The sequence below is a fragment of the Eptesicus fuscus genome, chromosome 3 (genome assembly GCF_027574615.1).
Source record: "Eptesicus fuscus isolate TK198812 chromosome 3, DD_ASM_mEF_20220401, whole genome shotgun sequence".
Taxonomy (NCBI): Eukaryota; Metazoa; Chordata; class Mammalia; order Chiroptera; family Vespertilionidae; genus Eptesicus; species Eptesicus fuscus.
The window spans coordinates 80,763,504-80,783,677 of NC_072475.1; the positions used below are offsets into that span (position 1 = coordinate 80,763,504).

At 42.4% G+C, this 20,174-nt stretch overlaps 2 protein-coding genes across 4 annotated transcripts in view; one reads left to right on the forward strand and one right to left on the reverse strand.

The window, feature by feature from the left end:
- The window catches only part of TOMM70 (translocase of outer mitochondrial membrane 70), a 47,125-nt gene extending 33,633 nt beyond the window's left edge, over positions 1-13,492 (reverse strand). For 2 of the 3 annotated variants that reach the window (XM_054714037.1, XM_028136584.2), the window contains exon 1: positions 12,956-13,492. In XM_054714037.1, the coding sequence (XP_054570012.1) occupies positions 12,956-13,282 (327 nt within the window). In that variant the 5' untranslated portion in view covers positions 13,283-13,492. The remainder of the gene's footprint in view (positions 1-12,955) is intronic. The other variant, XM_008159651.3, reaches the window with a different exon arrangement.
- Positions 13,061-20,174, forward strand: part of LNP1 (leukemia NUP98 fusion partner 1) — a 39,942-nt gene continuing 32,828 nt past the window's right edge. Inside the window, exon 1 of the mRNA XM_008159650.3 lies at positions 13,061-13,108. The gene's annotated coding sequence lies outside the window, so the exon portion shown is untranslated. The remainder of the gene's footprint in view (positions 13,109-20,174) is intronic.

Sequence of the window (20,174 nt, forward strand, 5' to 3'; positions counted from 1 at the left end):
GGGCTGTAGAGCAGCAGAAGGTATATTTCCATAGAATAGGCGAAACTGAAAAGCTGCAACAGGTACATTTCCATAGAATGAGGGAGCTGGGAACAGCAAAAGGTCTATATTTACAAAACAGAGAAGGCCTTCATCCAAAAGGAGAATAAAGCCCAAAGGGAATAGGAAAACAATAAGGAAGGAGGGGTGGGGGTGGGGGGGCAAGAACCTCAGGTGTCCCATGTGAGGTTCAACCTTTGAGTCCAGGAGTTACTATAGTAACCAGTCTAGGGGAATAGTGACCAATCAGAGGGGATATCAAGGCACCAGGATCTGCAGCCTTTATAAGCCATAGGGAAAAGGAACTCAGTGGGACCCTTTCCCCCTCCCTACCTGGGAGTCCATTCTGTGGGACTCTTTCCCTCTCCCCAGGTGGGAGTCTGTACTTGTTCTTCAATAAATCTCCACCTTTGCTATACCACTTTCTGTCCGTGGATTCATTCTTCAATTCCGGCGGACAAAGAAACCAGGTTCCAGTCCAAAAATTCTGTTTCACCAGCACAGCCCCCACAACAAAGAATTATCACATTCAAAATGTCAATAGTAGTAAGGTTGAAAAATTTGGGTATAAACTAATAATCCAATATTATTTTAATTTGCATTTTCCTCACTATTATTGAATTTTAATATTTTTTCATATTCATTGGTCATTTGTATTTCTTATTTTGAAAAACCACTTATTCATGCATGTTACTATTTTTCTATTAGACTGTCAACAGTATAGAACAGACATTAGAAACACTGTCATTTTTATTACAATTATCCCAAATGTACTATTTGCTCATCAACACATTTTTTTTGCACTATTTTTGCCTCAGAATCTGATTGCTGGAACACCCAATTTACACAGTTTATGTGCACAATACGAAAGAGTTGGTAGTTAATACCCATTGAGGACAGTTGTGAACGTGTCAATCAACACCTGGGAAACATCTCTGTAGACAAATCTAGTTGTCCAGAGTCTTGCTACCAGGTCCAAGAACTTTGTTGGCATGTCTCTATCTAAAACTTTGTTGTCAACATCATCCAACTTGAACAAATATGTGATTAAGAAAAAAATCCTTATATCTCTCCCAACAGGTGAGCACTGACAAAGCAAAAGCAGAAGTGGCTGCTCCCTCAAATAACTTACAGGACTCTGAAAGCCCCAGGACATCTCAATCACAAAGCGAAGATAACAACCCTTTTTCCTATTTGTTCTTTTTTCCCTTACTCTTGCTTCATTTTTCTTGCTACTTCTCCCCTCCATTTACCTTTTGTTTACCTTCTCTTTTAGTCTGACCACAGCTATGACTATTTTTTTAAGTCTAGTGTGCAAAGAATTTGTAGGAAACTAAGATCAGAATATAAAAAGTTAGTTTAAGCTAGCCAATGTCAACAAGTAACATGCATATTTTAAAACTAGGATGTGTGAGGATGAAAGCAACCAAATAAAGCACAAATAAATTAGTAGATGAATATAAAATCTTGCACTTGTCAATAGCTTTAATCATCTTCTATAAACTTTGACAGAAAAATCCTAGGCACAAAACATCTATAATAGAAGACAACTAGGAATCTCTTAGGTAGCTATGATTCTGGGGTGGTGGGGGGAGGGAACTATTAAGGTGATTTCTGGAAAACTGCATTTGAAGCAAACTCAACATCCCTTCCATTCCACTGAGAAAAGCAGAAGTCTGACTGTACTAGGTGCCATTCAGGAGTGGAGATCTCCTTTGTCTATAGACAACTGACAAGCATACCTTGCTTGTCTTCCAAGAGACCACCCACTGTCAAGAACTGCTAACATAAAGGAAAATTAATACCACAAAAGAGAGGTACCAAAAGAGAGAGGTACCAAACTCAAAGAGAAAACTAGTATTTATGAAAGAATAAACCAAGCAAAAAAAGTTAACATCAGTAGAATATGAATATATCAGTATTTTTAAAAAGGCTGACTTTAAAAAGTACCAATCAGACATCTTGAAAATTAAAAAAGATGATTACAATGAACTCAACGGATGGATTGTATATTAGACTAAGGAGTCAAGAAGTTCTGCCAGAATGCAATAAAAAAAGAGGATAGCCCTAGCCGGTTTGGCTCAGTGGATAGAGTGTGGTTAAGGCGCCGCCCCCATCACCCTGCTGCTGGTGCCACTGCCGGCCACCACCACAGTTGCTGGTCCTTGCTTCTTAGTGCTGGCTCCGCCCCCCGCCCACTGGTGGGGGGGGGGGGGGCGATCTGGGGCCAGGCCGGCTGGGGGAGGGGCTGTGGATAGTTGAGGCACAGCAGGTCACACCCTGTCCAGCCTCTACAGAGGCGTGGTGCCAGGACTGGGCCTGTGCCGCTGCCTCTGGGGAAGGGGTAGCACTGGGACCTGGACTATGCAGGCCTCTCTACCACTGCCTCTGCAGAAGGGGTCACAGTGCCGGACCGGCCAGCACAAAGGCCTCTCCCACGCTGCCTCTGCAAAAGGGGCCATGGCGGTGTGTCCCCCCCAGCCCCCCACGGCGGTAGTGCCGCCCCCTCTCCTGAGGTGGGGGAGGCAGCGCCTCTCCCGTGGCCTCTGTGAAAGGACCATGGAGCTAGACCGGCCGGCAGCACTGGACCAGCCCATGCCGCCGGCCCTCGCAGCAGCTGTGGCTCTTTGTCTAGAAGGATGTCCAGTCTAATTAGCATTTTACCCTTTTATTAGTATAGATAATGTGGTATGGAATACTATACTCAGCTTTAAAAAAGGGAAATCTTGCCGAAACCGGTTTGGCTCAGTGGATAGAGCATCAGCCTGCGGACTGAAGGATCCCAGGTTCGATTTCGGTCAAGGGCATGTACCTTGGTTGCAGGCACATCCCCAGTTAGGAGGTGTGCAAGAAGCAGCTGATTGATGTTTCTCTCCCATCAATGTTTCTAACTCTCTATCCCTCTCTCTTCCTCTCTGTAAAAAATCAATAAAATATATTAAAAAAAAGGGAAATTTTACCCTTTGCAAGAGCATGAATGGACCTGGAGAACATTATGCTAAGTGAAACAAGCCAGAAAGAGAAAGACAGGTATCATATGATTTCACTCATATGTGGAATCTAATGAACAAAATGAACAAGCAAAATGAACTAAAAGACTCATAGATAGAAAGCAGGCTGACAACTGAGGGATGGGAGTCTGGGTGGTGGTGGTGGTGGTGGTGGTGAAGGAACTGAGCAAAAAAGAAAAAAAATGTGGTATATTGAATGAATAGAAGTATGCTTGACTACAAACACACTGAAGATTTATTTAGCATTTTTACTAAAAATTTACAGAATAAATAGAACATTCTCTGGGCAGAGTCATGACCTTGTTTCATTAGCATAAACAAGTAAGTAATACACTCTTTCCAGTCTACTAGAAGTTAAAGTCTAAATGATATCACACTAGAAAAAACAAACCACGATAACACACTGAACACAAGGAGAGGCAGTCATAGCAAGGGCTGAAAATTAATAGAATACAGCTAAGATAGGCACACAAGGCTTTGCATAGAAATATGGATACTTATTTTTATTAAGCAAAGTTCAAATCAACCTAAAATCAAGCAACTGAATCTTTCAATTAGCTATCTCCCTCCATTTAGTCAAATTTTATAAGAGCTTCCTTTTTAAAATTATTACTAATTTTTAACTCCAAAATCAGAACCTGCTAATTTCCTTTCCCTATCCTCCTATATAATAAAAGGCTAATATGTAAATTGATTGAACGGTGGACCAGTCGCTATGACATGCACTGACTACCAGGGGGCAGACGCTCAACACAGGGCTGACCCCTGGTGGTCAGTACGCTCCCACAGGGGGAAGCACTGCTCATCCAGAAGCCGGGCTCATGGCTGGCAAGCCGGGCAGCGGTGGTGAGAATTTCTCCTGCCTCCGTGGCAGTCAGACATCACCTGAGGGCTCCTGGACTGTGAGAGGGCGCAGGCCAGCTGAGGAACACCCCCCCTCCCCTGCCGCCAAGTGCACTAATTTTGTGCATCAGGGCTCTAGTTGTACTACAGAAAGAAAGAAAAAAACCAATGCTTTGAATGACACTGAGCACAAAAGGATATAATTACAAAGGCAAACAACATACTGCAAATTGTCTTCCATGGCTCCTCCACTGCCCATTCAGCAAGCATCCAAACTACTTTTGCATAGCTCTTGATCTTGGTTAACACCCCTAGCACCTTCTGCTCACCCCACTCCTCACCCCATTACTTTCTGCCAAACTGTTAATAAATGGCAAAGAAAGAATAACATGCCCTAGCCTTCTGGCTCAGTCCAGGTTCGATTCCAGTCAAAGGCATGCACCTTAGTTGCAGGCTCAATCACCAGTCCTGGTTGGGGTGTCTGCAGGAGGCAACCAGTTGAAGTGTCTTTCTCACATAGATGTCTCTCCCTCTCTGTCTCTCCCCCTCCCTTCCACTCTCTTTAGAAATCAATGGAAAAATATCCTGGAGTATTTTTGCAAAGCAAAGCAAAACAAAACAAAACAAAAAACCAAGAAAGAATAACATTACAATAGAGATGGTTTAGAAAAGCTCATTATTTTGCTCCACTGATGGAATTTAGGACAAAAGCTACTTATTAGCACAATGCTAGTTTATCAGTTAACACCAACCATGTCAGGAACTAGACCTTAAGCTTTGAGACCAATACTAGGCAGAAATTAAGTAAATGCACTGGAGGAAAAAGTTTAAAGCTACTAAAGAGATTTTTAAAACTAAAAAGCAATTTGTTACTGGAAATTACTTTTAGTTTGGGTAGTTTTTTTAAGGTTCCAAACCTTAAAATTGGTGATTCATAATATTTCTGTGAAAATGCATCTTTCCCCTGCATCTCTTACAACAAATCACTTTCTAATTGATCTGAAAGAGCTTTTTAACAAGCTGAACTGTCGAAACCCCCTAGTAACTTCCCACTACCATTGCTTACACACAAGAACTCCAAACTCACATTACTCCATTCTTGCCAATCTGGCCTCCTACATGTAACATTGGCGGGTTCAAAAAATACTAATCTCACCCTGGCTGATTGGGTCAGTTGGTTGGGCCTCGCCCCGTGCACTGAAGGGTTGCTGGTTCGATTCCTGGTCAGGGAACATGCCTGGGTTACAGGATTGATGTAGCTCTCATATCTGTTTCTCTCTCTCTCTAAAAATCAATTTTAAAATCTTTTTAAAAAATACTAATCTCTTTCTAAAAGAAAACAGTTGAAAGGATTAAGTACTATGTATTCAATTTCTATGAGCAACACATGGGCATAAATTTAAACATAGTGAATACTGGTAATAATACAGGTGAATTATGAAAAAGAAAAGGCCTCCATTTCTGCCTAGATGTCAAACAATCAAAGTATTACTTAAACTACTAGAAGACAGCTTTATCCATCCAAGATATGAATAAGTTTCATCTCTTGATAATGAATAACTGTCCAGTAGAGTCAATGACCCTGTATTTCTGCTTAACGAATTCAACAAACATTTGGACTCAAATCTTATGGGGAATCCTGAAGTTAATGCATGAAGCAAAAATCATTAATTGTCAAAATTACTTTTGAAAATTCTTTATTTTTTTATAATTTTTAATTGAATTTATTGGGGTGACATTGGTTAAAAAAATTATATAGGGTTCAGGTGTGCAATTCTATAATACATTATCTGTATATTGTTTTGTATGGTCACCACCCAAGTCAAGTCTCCTTCCATCACCATTTTATCCCCTCCTATACACTCTTCTTCCTTCCCCCACCCCGCTTTCCCTCTGGTAATCACCATACAGTAGTCTGTGGTAGTTTGTGGTGAGGAGGTTTGGTGGTGTGTATTTTTTTTAATTCTTTAGGAAAGCACCACACAGGAGATGCAAGGTAAGTGCTATTATCTCCATTTTATGTATAAAGAAACTGAAACCCGGAGAGATTGAGAAATTTGCCCAAGGGAGGACTCAAACTCAAGCCATCAGACTCCAGATTGCCTAAACTTAACTTCTATAGTGCATGGACTATTACCCATGATTTATTAATATGAATCTTTATCATTAGAATCACACGCAGATTCACACTCCTGAACGGAAACAAAACAGATTTAGGTATCAGATGTTGCTCACCACTGCTGACTTCAAGGTGAAAAGGTCATTAACTGAAAAGAGAATCATCAGGACAATTAGATCTTTTTCTTTCTTTTTGTCAAGGTAATATAACTGAATTCATTTTAGTTAAAAGCACATTTGATATGATTCTACTGTACAACCACCAACAGGATAGTCTTTATCCTGAAGGAACACAAGAGGCCAGAGTAGGAAATAAACAGTATAAACTGGCAGCCTCTCAAAAGAACTATTACTGATCAAAACACAGAAACGCCAGTTCACATGTACAGAAAATGTACATTAGGTGATTAGTATATTAGTATTAGTATAACTCATAACCAGAAAACTTTTAGTCCAAAGAGTAGGTAGCAACTGCATACACACACGAATACACTCAAAACTATCTGGGTAAAACACAAGACTTAAAAACAAGTAACTCAGATAATAAATCTAAAAGGTAACAATGAGAAACAGTAAATGTTTATCTTCTCTCTCCTCAACAAACACTGTGCTGAAACTTGTCAAACAAGAAGCAAACTTAGAACCTGCCCCCATCTTTCGCAGAGGCAATCTACTCTGGAAAAAAACAAGTAACATTTAAAGATCAGAACCACAAATATTAAGGTATAATTTAGTGAAATACAAAGTAAGAAAACAATCAGTTTGACAGTCAGTGAAAAGTTACTTAACAAGAATCTGCTCTGGAACAAAAATGTCTAACAAAGAACAGTCAAGAAAATATTCCAAGACAGAAAAATAACCCTCAAAGGATTCTTCAGCACATACACGAACTTCAGAAGACCAGAAAGGGACCTCTAAAACAAGCCCTGCACTAATAATATGACACCATTACAGAAAGCTTTCAATGATATCCATTTGGCAGTAAGGAGTCACTGTAAACTCTTAGCAAGTATTTATATATTATCTGATAATCACATACAGTCACTGTGAAAGATGACCTAGAATTAGGTACGTTAATCCACGAGAAAAATGAGTAAACAGTTAAAATATGAGGTTGTTTGATAATGCTTCTCTTATTTTATTCCCTTTTTATCAAATTCTAAAAGTATATTTATTTATTTTTGTTGTTGTTAATCTTCACCCGAGAATATTTTATCCATTGATTTTCAGAGGGGGAGGGGGAAAGAAGGGAAAGGGGACAGGGGAGAGGACAGAGGGGAGAGGGGAGAGGGGGAGAGATCAATGTGAAAGACACAATGATTGGTTGCCTCCTGCAAATTCCCTGACTGGGGCTGGGGATTGAACTTGGAACCCAAGTATATGCTTTTGACCAAGAACTGAACCTGAGACCTTTCAGAGCTAGGGTGGGCACTCTTAACCACTGAGCAGCACTGGCCAGGGCTAAAAGTATATTTATTAAATTTAAATTACAGCTTTACAAAAGTAGCATTCAATTCTGAAACACTGAATGAGAAATAATCTTCTAATACTTTATTGACCAACTGTTATTTTTATGTGAATCAAACCGGGGATAAGAAAATACCTAAGATAAAGTCATTTCCCATATGTATCCTGAAATTAAAAAAATCTACAACCAACCCCACCTACTAAATCATAGTACAGTGGCACTCTTTACCTAAGAAGAACATACTTGTAAGAATGCGGATGCTTTAGCATTATGATGTAGTGCATACAAAATCAAGCGACTTATAAAAAGAATGCTTAGCCGAAACCAGTTTGGCTCAGTGGATAGAGCGTCGGTCTGCGGACTGAAGGGTCCCGGGTTCGATTCCGGTCAAGGGCATGTACATTGGTTGTGGGCACATCCCCAGTGGGGGGTGTGCAGGAGGCAGCTGGTCGATGTTTCTCTCTCATCGACGTTTCTAGCTCTCTATCCCTCTCCCTTCCTCTCTGTAAAAAATCAATAAAATACATTAAAAAAAAAAAAAAAAGAGAATGCTTAAATGAGGTTTAAGACTGTTATACCAATTTCCAGGATCAACTGGTAGAATAAAAATTAAAAGCTGGAAATTTTGAAAAAATATTTAACTTGTGAATATATATATTTACAAATGTTTAAGTATGAGGGTGTTTATTGGTTCATTTGCTCAATCCCTCTATGTGGTGGGCATTGTATTAGATTGAGAATACAATGGTGAGAAAGATGGAGCCATCCCAGACTTCAGATTCAAGAGCATAGTAGGAAACATATGAACAAGCAACCCTAGTATTTGTGGTAAGTGCTTTGGAAGGAAAAAGTTCAGTGTCATGTAATCACATAGTGATGTGAGGTGCTCACTGAATTGAATTACATAGGTATGGTCATTGGTGATTCTTCTTCTTATGTATTTTTTTTGGTGATTCTTATTTTTTAAAGAAACACTGGTATGTCTCAGTGGTCAGTGGTTGAACTGAGAGGTCACCGGTTTGATTTCCGGTCAGGGCACATGCCTGGGTTGCGAGCTCAATCCCCAGTAGGGGTTGTGCAGGAGGCAGCCTATCGATGTGTTTCTCTCATTGATGTTTCGCTCTACCCTTCTCCCTTCCTCTCTCTCTAAAAATCAATAAAAGCATATTAAAAAATACCTAGAAACAGATCATTTTGAGAAAGATAATTATTTAGAAGATGACTGATAAGTGCAGGTTACTCAGTCTTTTTGGTACCATTATTAAATGTTTAGATATATTGCTCCCTTCCCATTCTAGAGGGCTGACTTAGATTAGTGGTTCTTAACCATTTCATGTGGGATAACCCACCCCTGTGTAACATTAAAAAAAACTTGAACACTAAAATAAGTGTATTTTTTAATCATCAGATTAAAAGTCAACTGCATAAAAAGCTACTATAAAGTCAAAATGCTTTTAAATACATGCACTTTTTTTTTTTTAATAATCACAGGTTTGGAAAAAGAAATGTCCAAAACATTTGTGCAGTCAGGATACCACACTTGGTGTATATGTGGGTGTGGTGGTCTCTTGTGATAATTCAGGTCCAGAGACTGAGAAGACTTATTGACAAGATTATCTTCAAACAACTTTCTGACTTTGAGAATCTGTAATTGTTCAAGTTTTTGTGTGTGTGTTTTTTTTTTTTTTTTTATTGAATCAGTGGCACATCATGGTAGGTTTTATAATGGCCCATTTTATAATATGAGTTAATACTTTCAGTACAGCAGTCCCTCCTTATCAATGGTTTCCCTCTCCAAGTTTTCAGTTGCCTGCATGGGAAAATTTTCCCAGTCATCAACATCATTGTAGTTCCTGACATCCAACCATGTCCAACCATGGACATGGTCATGACTTGATCAGTCAGGATCACCCAAAGCAAATAATCTTCCTTCTGATGTATGGTCAGGTCAATAGTAGCCTACTGTTATCATAAAGACTTGGTCATTTACCTCACTTCATTTCACCATGCAGGCATTTTATCATCTCACATGTAACAAGAAGGGTGAGATTAGTACAATGAGATATTTGAGAGAGATACATTTACATAAGTTTCATTACAGTACATTGTAATTGTTCTATTTTATTAGTTACTATTATTTCTTATTTTGCCTAATTTATACATGAAACTTTATTATAGGTATGTAAAAGAAGAAACATAGTATGGATGGTTCCCAGCTTAACAATGGTCTGACTTACGATTTTTCAACTTTACAAAGGCATGAAAATATGCACTCAGTAGAAACTGTACTTCAAATTTAAATTTCGATCTTTTCCTGGACTAGTGATATATGGTAAGATACGCTCTTGTGATACTGGGCAGTAGTAGTGAGCCACAGTTCCCAGTCAGCCACACATCACAAGAGTAAACTGATATTCTACAGCATAGCATTAAATGCATTTTTTAACTTAACAATATTTTCAACTTATAATGGGTATATATTGATGTAAATCCATCATTAAATTGAACATCTGTAAATATAGGATTGAGTGCTATCTTCAGGCATCCACTGGGGGTCTTGGATGAGGCCAGACTGTACCGCAATCTCAGATGCTGTCAACTGTGGTTAGGTGCCGTTCGTTAGTGATATCCTACAATCTCCGTTAGGATAAATGTCTGCTCTTTCATTACAAGTTTGCTATTACCCTCCCCGCAAAAAATAACTGGAACTAGTCTACACTGCACATAAAATCTGAAACCCAATAGAGAAAAGCCCGGTAATTTTATTGGTTCATTTTACATAAAGGCAAACTAAGTCCAAAGGCAAAAAACACTGGTTTTCCATTATCATTCACTGATAGTGACCCCTGAATTGACAATATTTGCCCATTCCTTCATTCTCTTAAAAATTTTTACTATTGTTCAGATGGAGAAAGAACAGCTATAAGACATCAGGATTCTGCCAGTTTTTCCATTAGTTGAAACAAATGCCTAACTACAAAACCTACTGAAGTTGCCAATTTAAAAATGCTATTTAAACACAGAGCAATTTCTCCAACCACAAATAATAAATTACAATTAGGGCCAGTTATATTTAGGTAGTCTAATAATAACTCTAGACTATAAGACCAGTATTTATTTGTCATAAAGTTAAAATACAAATTTGTTATTAAAAATGAAATAGACATCTCTCTTACATTGATGTTTCTCCCCCCCCCCTCCCCTAAAAAATATCAATAAACATATCCTGGAGTGAAGATGAAAAAAATTTAAAAGTGAAATAGACATTCTTATTGTTGCTTTACTAAAGAATCACCTAGTAACTCAAAACAAGAATGTAAGTACAAGCCCACAAATTCCACAAGGTGTACAACAGTATGTGCCAGTTTTATTTTGGATAAAAAATAATAAATTATTTCAAAGCAATTCAAGTTACACAAAGAAGTTAATCTAAAGGTCTCATTTTTTAATGGCAGTCAGGTGAATAAAAAAATTATTCTTATAAAACTACAAAACACCATGAAATTTAAAAATCATCACAGTGTTGACCCAGACAATGCTGAAAATGAAAGAGTTTACTAGATTCTATCAAATACCAAATGGCTGAGGTGGGGTAGTATCTGAAAATGCAACAGAAAAAAGAAAAGAAAATGAAATGTCAAAACCTAGTTTCATGTACAGAAACTATATTTTTGGTGATTATTGTATAACTGAGAACTTTTATGTATTTTTCATTTATCTACTATTCTTCTGTGATTAAAAACCGATTTTAAAATTTATAAAGATGAACTAGGAAAGGCCAGATAATTTCAGATACATAAAAATGACATGAGACAAGTGATGACTAATTCAAAGACTCCCCGGATGGATTACCTCTTATTAGCAGCACTCAGAATCACCATTTAGGGCTGGAAGAAATGTAAGAGATCTAATTATGCAGGATGACACGAAGACCAGAGAGAGAAAATGACCTTCCTGCCCTAGCCTCAGTGGATAGAGCTTCAGCCTGCGGACTGAAGGGTCCCGGGTGGATTCCAGTCAAGGGCATGTACCTCGGTGGCAGGCTCCTCCCGCCCGGGCCCTGGTTGGGGCTCGTGCAGGAGGCAACCAATTGATGTGTTTCACATCGATGTTTCACTCTCTCTTCTACTCTCCAAAAATCAATGGAAAATATCCTTGAGTGAGGATTTAAAAAGAAGACCTTCCCAAGGTAACTATGATGGAGAGCCCAATATAAAGTGCACATCTCCTAGTTCCACCATACTGTTGCGCATCTTTTCTATGTCTTACTCTCATATTGGAAAAAACCTCTGGCTCTCTCCTGGCCTAGCATCACAGAAATATAGTAAGCACTAAACTAAGGTAGTTCATTACCACATCAAAACTTCCTTCAGCCCTACCCGGTTTGGCTCAGTGGACAGAGCGTTGGCCTTCGGACTCAAGGGTCCCAGGTTCGATTCCGGTCAAGGGCATGTACCTTGGTTGTGGGCACGTCCCCAGTAGGGGGTGTGCAGGAGGCAGCTGATGGATGTTTCTCTCTCATCATCGATGTTTCTAACTCTCTATCCCTCTCCATTCCTCTCCGTAAAAAATCAATAAAATATATATTTTTTAAAAACTCCCTTCAAAGCTGACTTAGTAAAACATGTCTTGAATATGAACAGTATATGGAAGTGATTTGTAAATGTATATAAACTGGAGTTATTTGGCCAAAGGTTTCTCTGACCTCTGATTTATCCTGGAACTGCCACTGTATAATCCCAGTCTTGGATAAGACCCTCCACCCTTACCCCATCCTAGTGTTAAATGCAGCCTGGCCAATTCCCCACACAGCTGTTTGGTACCAAAAGGATTTAACAGTTCAACAAAACCATATAAAGCAGTTCAAGGGGGGTACACTCCAATGCTTCGCCTAACATCAGAGAATCTGTTTCAGGCATGTCAGGCTTGGTCATGTAAATGTCAAGGTAAAATAAAAAACGAATTTAAGATGCTTCTGTCCAAAATGGTTAAGAACTCACTCTCACAGATGGAAAAAAGAAGTCAATGAACACCATGTACAGTCAACCTACAGGCACCGTATTTACCCATCCTCCATCCTAAAACACTTAAAAAAAGGGGGAGTGGCTCGTTCTTAAAAGGTTATTACCGACTAAGTGCCAGGCCTTGGGAATCACCAAAGCAATTCCTATGACAACGCACCCACCGTTAATGGAATTTGGTTTCCTTCACTACTTAATACAACCGTCACATTGGCAACGCCAGAGGTAAGTGCTGTGTCACCGAGAAAAACACGTTTCTGAAACCCAGAGAAAACTGTCCAGGAATGTCGCCAACCTGCGCCCTCGGGCTACTCCATTCCCTCTAAAGGCGGCCCGAAATGGCTCTCCCCAAGCCCACGTGCTGCCGTCCGCAGGGAAGGCCCCTGCCCGGCACCACCCGTCAAGGGAAGCTGCACCCGCTGGGTTCCACCTCCATGGCTAGGGCTGCTTCTCACCATTTCCAGGTGAGCGCCGGGGTCTTCGGGGTGTCCGCTGCCCGGGGCCGGGCTGGCCCTCCCCTCCGGGGTCTTCCGTTCACTGTTGCGCTTCAAGCCGCCGGCATCGCCTCGACCTCCAGCCTCTCGGCGCCGTCGCTGCCGGCTCCACAGGTACATGGCGCCCGCGCCCAGCAGCAGGGGCGCCCCGACCGCCAGCGCCAGCTGCCATCGCGGCAGGCCCCCCGTGCCCGGGCCCGCCGCCGCGCCGCCGCCGCCCACCCCACTCCCGGAGCCGGGCGCAGCCGCAGCGACGACCGCCGCCTCTACAGGCTTAGAGGCAGCCATGACGAGTGTCCTCCGCCACCGCCTCTCTGTTGGTTGCGGGCGCCACAGTCACCAGTTAGCGTGCGAAGGAAAACCGGAGGGAGGGAGGGAAGGCTGAGAGCCAGAGAGCACGCTAGGAAGCCCCAGCAGAAGACAGAAAAGGGCCAGAGGTCACCGGAAGCCCAGGGCATGCCGGGCCAGACCTGGCCGCCCGCCTCCTCCCATTGTAACTGCAGAAGAGGCGGGGAGGGAGGGGGGAAGAAAACGGAGGCTGGGAGAATCACTTCCGGGTCAAGGGAAACTGTACGGAGGCGTCAGGTGGGCGTCGGGGCAGCCCTTTCTCCTTCCTCTCGCCCCGCTGTTGTGGGTGAGGCTGTCCTCGGGGGTCTGGGGTCTCCGCCGGTAGCCGATGTCTGGCGAAGCCGAGGAGCGGCGCGTACGCACGGGGTTTGATGGCGTGCAGGCGACCAGAGCGGAGGAAGGCTCTGCGGGGGCCCTAAGAATGGGCGAGAGTGGCAGAGGGTTTGTGAAGGTTATTGGCTGGCAGGGGTGGTGGGCGGGGCGTAGGCCGAGTTGCCCCGTTTATTGGTGGAATTTGGACCCCTCGTTTTCTACTTATCGCCACGTTGGCGCTTCTTCGGATCCCGCTGCCGTTTGCTCGGTTCTCCGTGTGTCCTGGAAACTAAGGGACTGGAAGGACTTTTAAAGATGGAAGGGAAAAGAGCTCAACGCTGAAGATAACCTGCTGTATCCCCGATCTTCTCTGTACCATGGCCAGATTTTAAGTTTGAGACGTGGGGCCGCAGTCGATGGCAGCAATCGGACTGGGTGGAAACCGGCAAATCTAGGCTGGCTCTGTCGAAATGGCTGGAATGGGGTCCTTGCGGCGCCCCGGCGCGCTCGTTAGGAAAGCGATGACGTCGGTGTGTTGTTACCTGGTTCTCCAACTGAGTGGGCAGAAACGCGAAGACCCAGAGTCACCAGCTTTTCTCTACGCGTTTGTTATCTTGTACTGGGTTGCGCCTGGCACCCCAGCTCACACCACGCTCCTTAAAATTCCCGCCGCCCTCCCCAGTGCTCCGATCTGCCCAATGCCCTTTTTTTTTTTTTTTTTGCACTAAATGTCAGTCTTCTTACCTCGTTCCCAAATAGAAATTTTAGTTCAGAGCTTTCACATATTAATAGCTTTGTCTTCCTTTCCCTGTGCTCTGCAAAGATCTCTTCAAACAAAAATTTTCTTAGCCAGGAATTGTGTGGAATTCGCAGTATTTTTTTAAGGAGAAAAGACAAGTATTAATAGAGAAGCAGAATTCAGAACTGCGGCTCCCCATTTCAGGTATGCCAGTCTGCAGACTGGATGAAAAGCGACCGACCGAATGCTAACCTGATTAACTCCGGGAAGTGCTGCCTGGTCGCCTTGCAAACTCAAGAGACCTAAAGTAACCTAAAGGATGGTCTGACATTAAAACCTTTAATTAAAAAGCAGTTTATAAAAACAATTAAAAAGGGAAGCAACCAATCAATGATTCTCATCATTTATGTTTCTCCCTCTCCTTCCTCTCTGAAATCAAGTTAAAAGTATTTTAAAAAAATAAAAATAGAAAGTTTATAGTGGGTAGTCATGTTCTATGCCAGTGTCTTCCCTGACAAAGATCAACTTCTATTTTTACTGAGCCTATTGTCTTTTTGCATCTAAGGTAACATACCTGTGGAATGTCAGGGCAACTTGTAACTTCCCTTTTCCGGATCCCTCAGGGCACAACAAATGGCAGCTGGGTGCCGAGGACAACTTCCCTTATTTTTATTGTTATCGTGTTAATCTTTGACTGTTAACTCTCCTATGCCCATCTATGTAAAAGAAGCATGTGTCTATCATTTTACTTTTTATCCATTCCCAGAGGTTCCCCTTTGCTTTCTCTCGCTTCCCTAATCTATCACCAATGGATTTCATGGAACCCACTTACATCTCCACCTTTGGTGGTAAGTTATAAAAATAGGTGAAAGACCACCATTCTGCGGAGCATTATCCCAATAGGTTGAGCTTCTGCTTCCCGTCAGTTATCGACAATTTGGCCCAAATAAACTCACAAAAATCCTTTGCAGGTTTGAATGTTTCCTTTACGTTATCAAGACCTCTGTATTAAAAATTTACAAGTGATCAATTTCTTTTGGGGTACAATGGAGGATGTTTAACATTACAGTAGCACTACATAACAAATGAAACATTAAGTGGCACCAAAATAGATTAAATTAGCATGGCCTACTTTGAAAGTTTCAGAATCATCGCTTTTCTTTTGCTTCATACAGATTCCTATTAGTAAATTGCTTTCAGGCAACAAGTTTCCTTAACAACAGATTGAAAAGATGAGCTAAAGATGATAGGGGCCCGCCTTGTGGCTAAGTGGTTGAGGGTGGACCCATGCTCCAAGAGGTCGCTAGTTCCATTACCCATCAGGGCACCTGCCCCGACTGATGATGTTTCTCTCTCACTGATGTTTCTATCTCTTCCTTCTCCCTCTCCCTCTCTCTCTCCAAAAATCAATACAAACATGTTTAAAAAAATATAATAGCAATGGAATTGATCAAATACATTGTAGTAATTGTTGCAGCAAAGGTTTTCTGTCCCTGATTCCCAGCCCCACAAAGCAAGTCTTGTGCCCCTTTACATGATTTTTCCCTTTCCTTTTTGGAGCAATTACAATTTTTTTCCTGAAATTTCCATTTTTCTGCAGCCTCATAGGGGATTGTCAAGTGCTATTAATTACAAACTATTGGTGGGAACTAAAACATTTAAAGTGTTTCAAAAAGACGTATTTATTTATTGCCATAGATAATAGACGTATTTATTTATGGTTTCAACCCAAAAGTTACCAAGGGTTTCTGTGAAGTCTTTCTCCAACTCCTGTCCCCAGGCACCCAGTTCCTCTCTCCAAAGACAATCAATGTTAGAGGTTCTTGAAACATTTGTTTAAGATTTATCTAAAGGGCTGTTTTTGGAGACTTAATTTTTTTAAATATATATTTTATTGATTTTTTACAGAGAGGAAGGGAGAGGGACAGAGAGCTAGAAACATCGATGAGAGAGAAACATCGACCAGCTGCCTCCTGCACACTCCCCCACTGGGGATGTGCCCACAACCAATATGCATGCCCCTGACCAGAATTAAACCCGGGACCCCTCAGTCCACAGGCCGATGCTCTATCCACTGAGCCAAACCGGTTTCGGCTGGATGCATTATTTTAAAATGTGTAACTCATCATGTTCCCTTCTCATTCTTTCCATTTGTGTAATCCTTTTTTTCTTATAGTGCTACTGTTACCTTACGGGGTACTCATAATTGAAACTTTAGATCTTTTTCTGACCTTTCTCTTTTTCAATCCTACCTCCCCAAGCACAAGTGGATGTACCAATATACACACATGTAAACAAAATCAGCTGTGAAGTCTTGATGATTCTTTGCAATATCTCTTACATATTTTTCTTCCTTTTCATGCCTCAGTCACTTCCCAGTTCAAATATGTGAAAACCCTTAACAGTATGTCTGACACACAATAGGTGCTCAAAAAATAGTAGTTTCTTCCCTTTTCTCCTCTTTTTCCTATTTCCTTCATCTTCCTGAATGCCGTATTAGCTCCCAGCCTCCAGTGCCTCTCTTCTATGTGTCATTCTGCACCTTGACACTAGATTATTCTTTCCAAAGTGTTACTCAAAGTTCATTCTTGAGCTTAAAGACTTTTAGACCCTCTTGAATTCTGTAAGGTTAAATGTCTCTGCTTACCCCCACTTCCTCTCATACACTTTGTTGCCTTGGTCCACACTGTAAGCATTTAGCAGTGTTTGAAATCATTTATGTGACCCCCTCAGTAGAATATAAGCTCCATGAGGATAGAAACTTTCTTCATCTTGTACTCCCAGAGACCATATAATAAAACCCTGATATGCAAATCAACCAAACAGTGGAGTGACTGGTTGCTATGAACTGACCACCAGGGGGCAGATGCTCAACCTAGGAGCTGCCTCCTGGTGGTCAGTGTGCTCCCACAGGGGGAGTGCCACTCAGAAAGGCAGAGGTGGTGGGAACCTCCGCAGCAGCACTAAGGAGCAGCGAGCAGCAAGCAGGCGGGCGGTAAGGAGAGAGGGGTCCCGGACTGTGAGAGGGCACAGGCTGGGCTGAGGGACCCTCCCCCACCCCCAGTGCATGAATTTCATGCACCAGGCCTCTAGTAGTCATTATAATGGTTAATTTTATGTGTCAACTTCACTGGGCCATGAGGTACTCCAATTACTCTGGATGTGTCTGTGAGGTTGTTTTTTTGTGTGTGTTTTTTTATGAGTAAAGCAGGTTGTCCTCAGTTGGAGGGCTGAATAGAACAAAAAGGCTGATCCTCCCTTGAGTAAACTGCATTGAGCTGGGATGTTGATCTTTTCCTGCCTTTGGACTGGAACTGAAACACTGGCTGTTCTTGGATCTTAAGCTTGCCAGCTTTCTAACTGGAACTTACACCATCATCTCTCTTGGGTCTCCAGCTTGCCGACTGTAGATCTTGGGACTTCTTGGTCTCCATAATTTCATGAATCTACTCATTATTTTATATATATCCTATTGTTTCTGTTTCTCCAGAGGACGCTGAATAATACAGATTTCTACACTAGACATTGAATGCTACTGTACAAATACCTAAAAATGTGGAAGTGGCATTGGAGCTGTGCATTGGGATGAGGATGGAAGAGTTTTAAAGTACATGCTAGAAAAGGCTGCAATTGCTCTGAAGGAACTGTTGGTAGTTATAAGAACATTAAAGGTGATTCTGGTGAGAGCTTGGATAGGAAAGAGAAGAACTGGAGACAAAACTTCCATCTTCTACAGAAATCCTATATAATAGAAGGCTAATATGTAAGTCGACTGAACGGCGGAATGACTGGTCGCTATGATGTGCACTGACCACCAGGGGGCAGATATTCAATGCAGGAGCTCATCCCTAGTGGTCAGTGTGCTTTCACAGGGGGAGCGCTGCTCAGCCAGAAGCGGGGCTCACAGCTGGCGAGTGCAGCGTGGTGGCGGGAGCCTCTCCCTCCTCCACGGCAGCGCTAAGGATGTCCGACTGATGGCTTAGGCCCGCTCCCTGAGAGGGTGCAGGCTGGGCTGAGACACCTCCCCTCCCCTGCCCTGAGTGTACGAATTTCGTGCACCGGGCCTCTAGTATATAAATAATGCCGAACAGAATGTTGGTGGAAATACGAAGGTTAAATGCCATTCCAGTGAGGTCTGAGACAGAAATGAGGAATGGGTTATTGGAAACTGGGGGAAAGTGATCCTTGTTATAAAGTGGCAAAGAACTTGGCTGAATTGTGTTCTAGTGTTTTGTAGAGGATAGAACTTGCAAGTGATGAAATTGGATATTTAGCAGAGGAGACTTCTAGGCAAAGTATTGCAGGTGTTGCTTGGGTAATCCTTACTGCGTGTAGTATAATGCAAGAGGGGAGAGATGGATTGAAGAAGGAACTGTTAAGTAAAAAAGAACCAGAACTGGGAAATTGGGAAAATCCTGAGCCTATCTATATTGCAAAAAATGAGAAAGTTTGTTTTGAAGAGAACTCGAGGGATGTGGTTAAACAACCATTTGACAGATAATGAGTGTGATTCGTGGACTTAATCATCCATCTCAGCAGAAGCCAAGAAGAGAGATGGGATTATACCAGCAGAAACTACCTTTTGGGACTAAAGAAAACTAAAAGAATGGGACAGAAAAGCCGAAACCGGTTTGGCTCAGTGGACAGAGCGTCGGCCTGCGGACTGAAAGGTCCCAGGTTCAATTCCGGTCAAGGGCATGTACCTTGGTTGCGGGCACATCCCCAGTAGGGGGTGTGCAGGAGGCAGCTGATCGATGTTTCTCTCTCAATGATGTTTCTAACTCTCTATCCCTCTCCCTTCCTCTCTGTAAAAATCAATAAAATATATTAAAAAAAAAAAAAGAATGAAGGAAGGAAGGTTGTCAGACGTTTGAGATTTTACAGGACAGGACCATAGAGCTATTTGCTTTATCTTTCAAGAGACAGGGAAAAATGGCTCAAAGGTTCTTCAGATTTAGGGCTACCATTCCTACCACAGGGGGCAGGGCAATTTCCTCCTCTATTTCAAAGTGTGGGGCCCTCCGCCCAGTACTTAGGGGCAGGGCCACCCTTGCAGAGAGCTGCATGGGTAGGGCTGCCCCCACCCCACACTAGAGCAATGGAGGTGACACTACTACCTCCATGGGCCTGGAGGGCAGATCTAATGGAACTTGCCTTGCTAAATTTTAGACTTTCATGGGACCCACCACCTGTTCATTCTCCTCTATTTCTCCCATTTGGAATGGGAGTGTCACACCATTGTATTCTGGAAGCACATAACTAGTTTTACAGGTTCACAGCTGGAGAAGAATTTTGCCTCAGGATGAATTATATTTCACTAGAGGCCCAGTGCATGAAAATTCATGCATTCAGTGGGCGCGCGGGGCGGGGGGGCCCTCTGCCCAGCCTGTGCTCTCTTGCAGTCTGGGAGCCCTTGGGGAATGTCCAACTGCTGGCTTAGGCCCGCTGGCAGTCAGACATCCCTCTTGCAGCCTTTAGGGAGCGGGCCTAAGCCATTAGTTGGACATCCTTAGCGCTGTCACGAAAGTGGGAGAGGCACCCGCCACTGCTGCTGTGCTGGCCAGCCATGAGCCAGCTTCTGGCTGAGCAGTGCTCCCCCCGTGGAAGTGCAGTGACCACCAGGGGGCAGCTCCTGCATTGAGCGTCTGCCCCCTAGTGGTCAGGGAGTGTTATAGTGACTGGTTGTTCCACCATTAGGGTCAATTTGCATATTACCCTTTTATTATATAGGATGTCTCTCACCCATACCTAATTTAGGCAATATTTAAATGAAACTTTGGA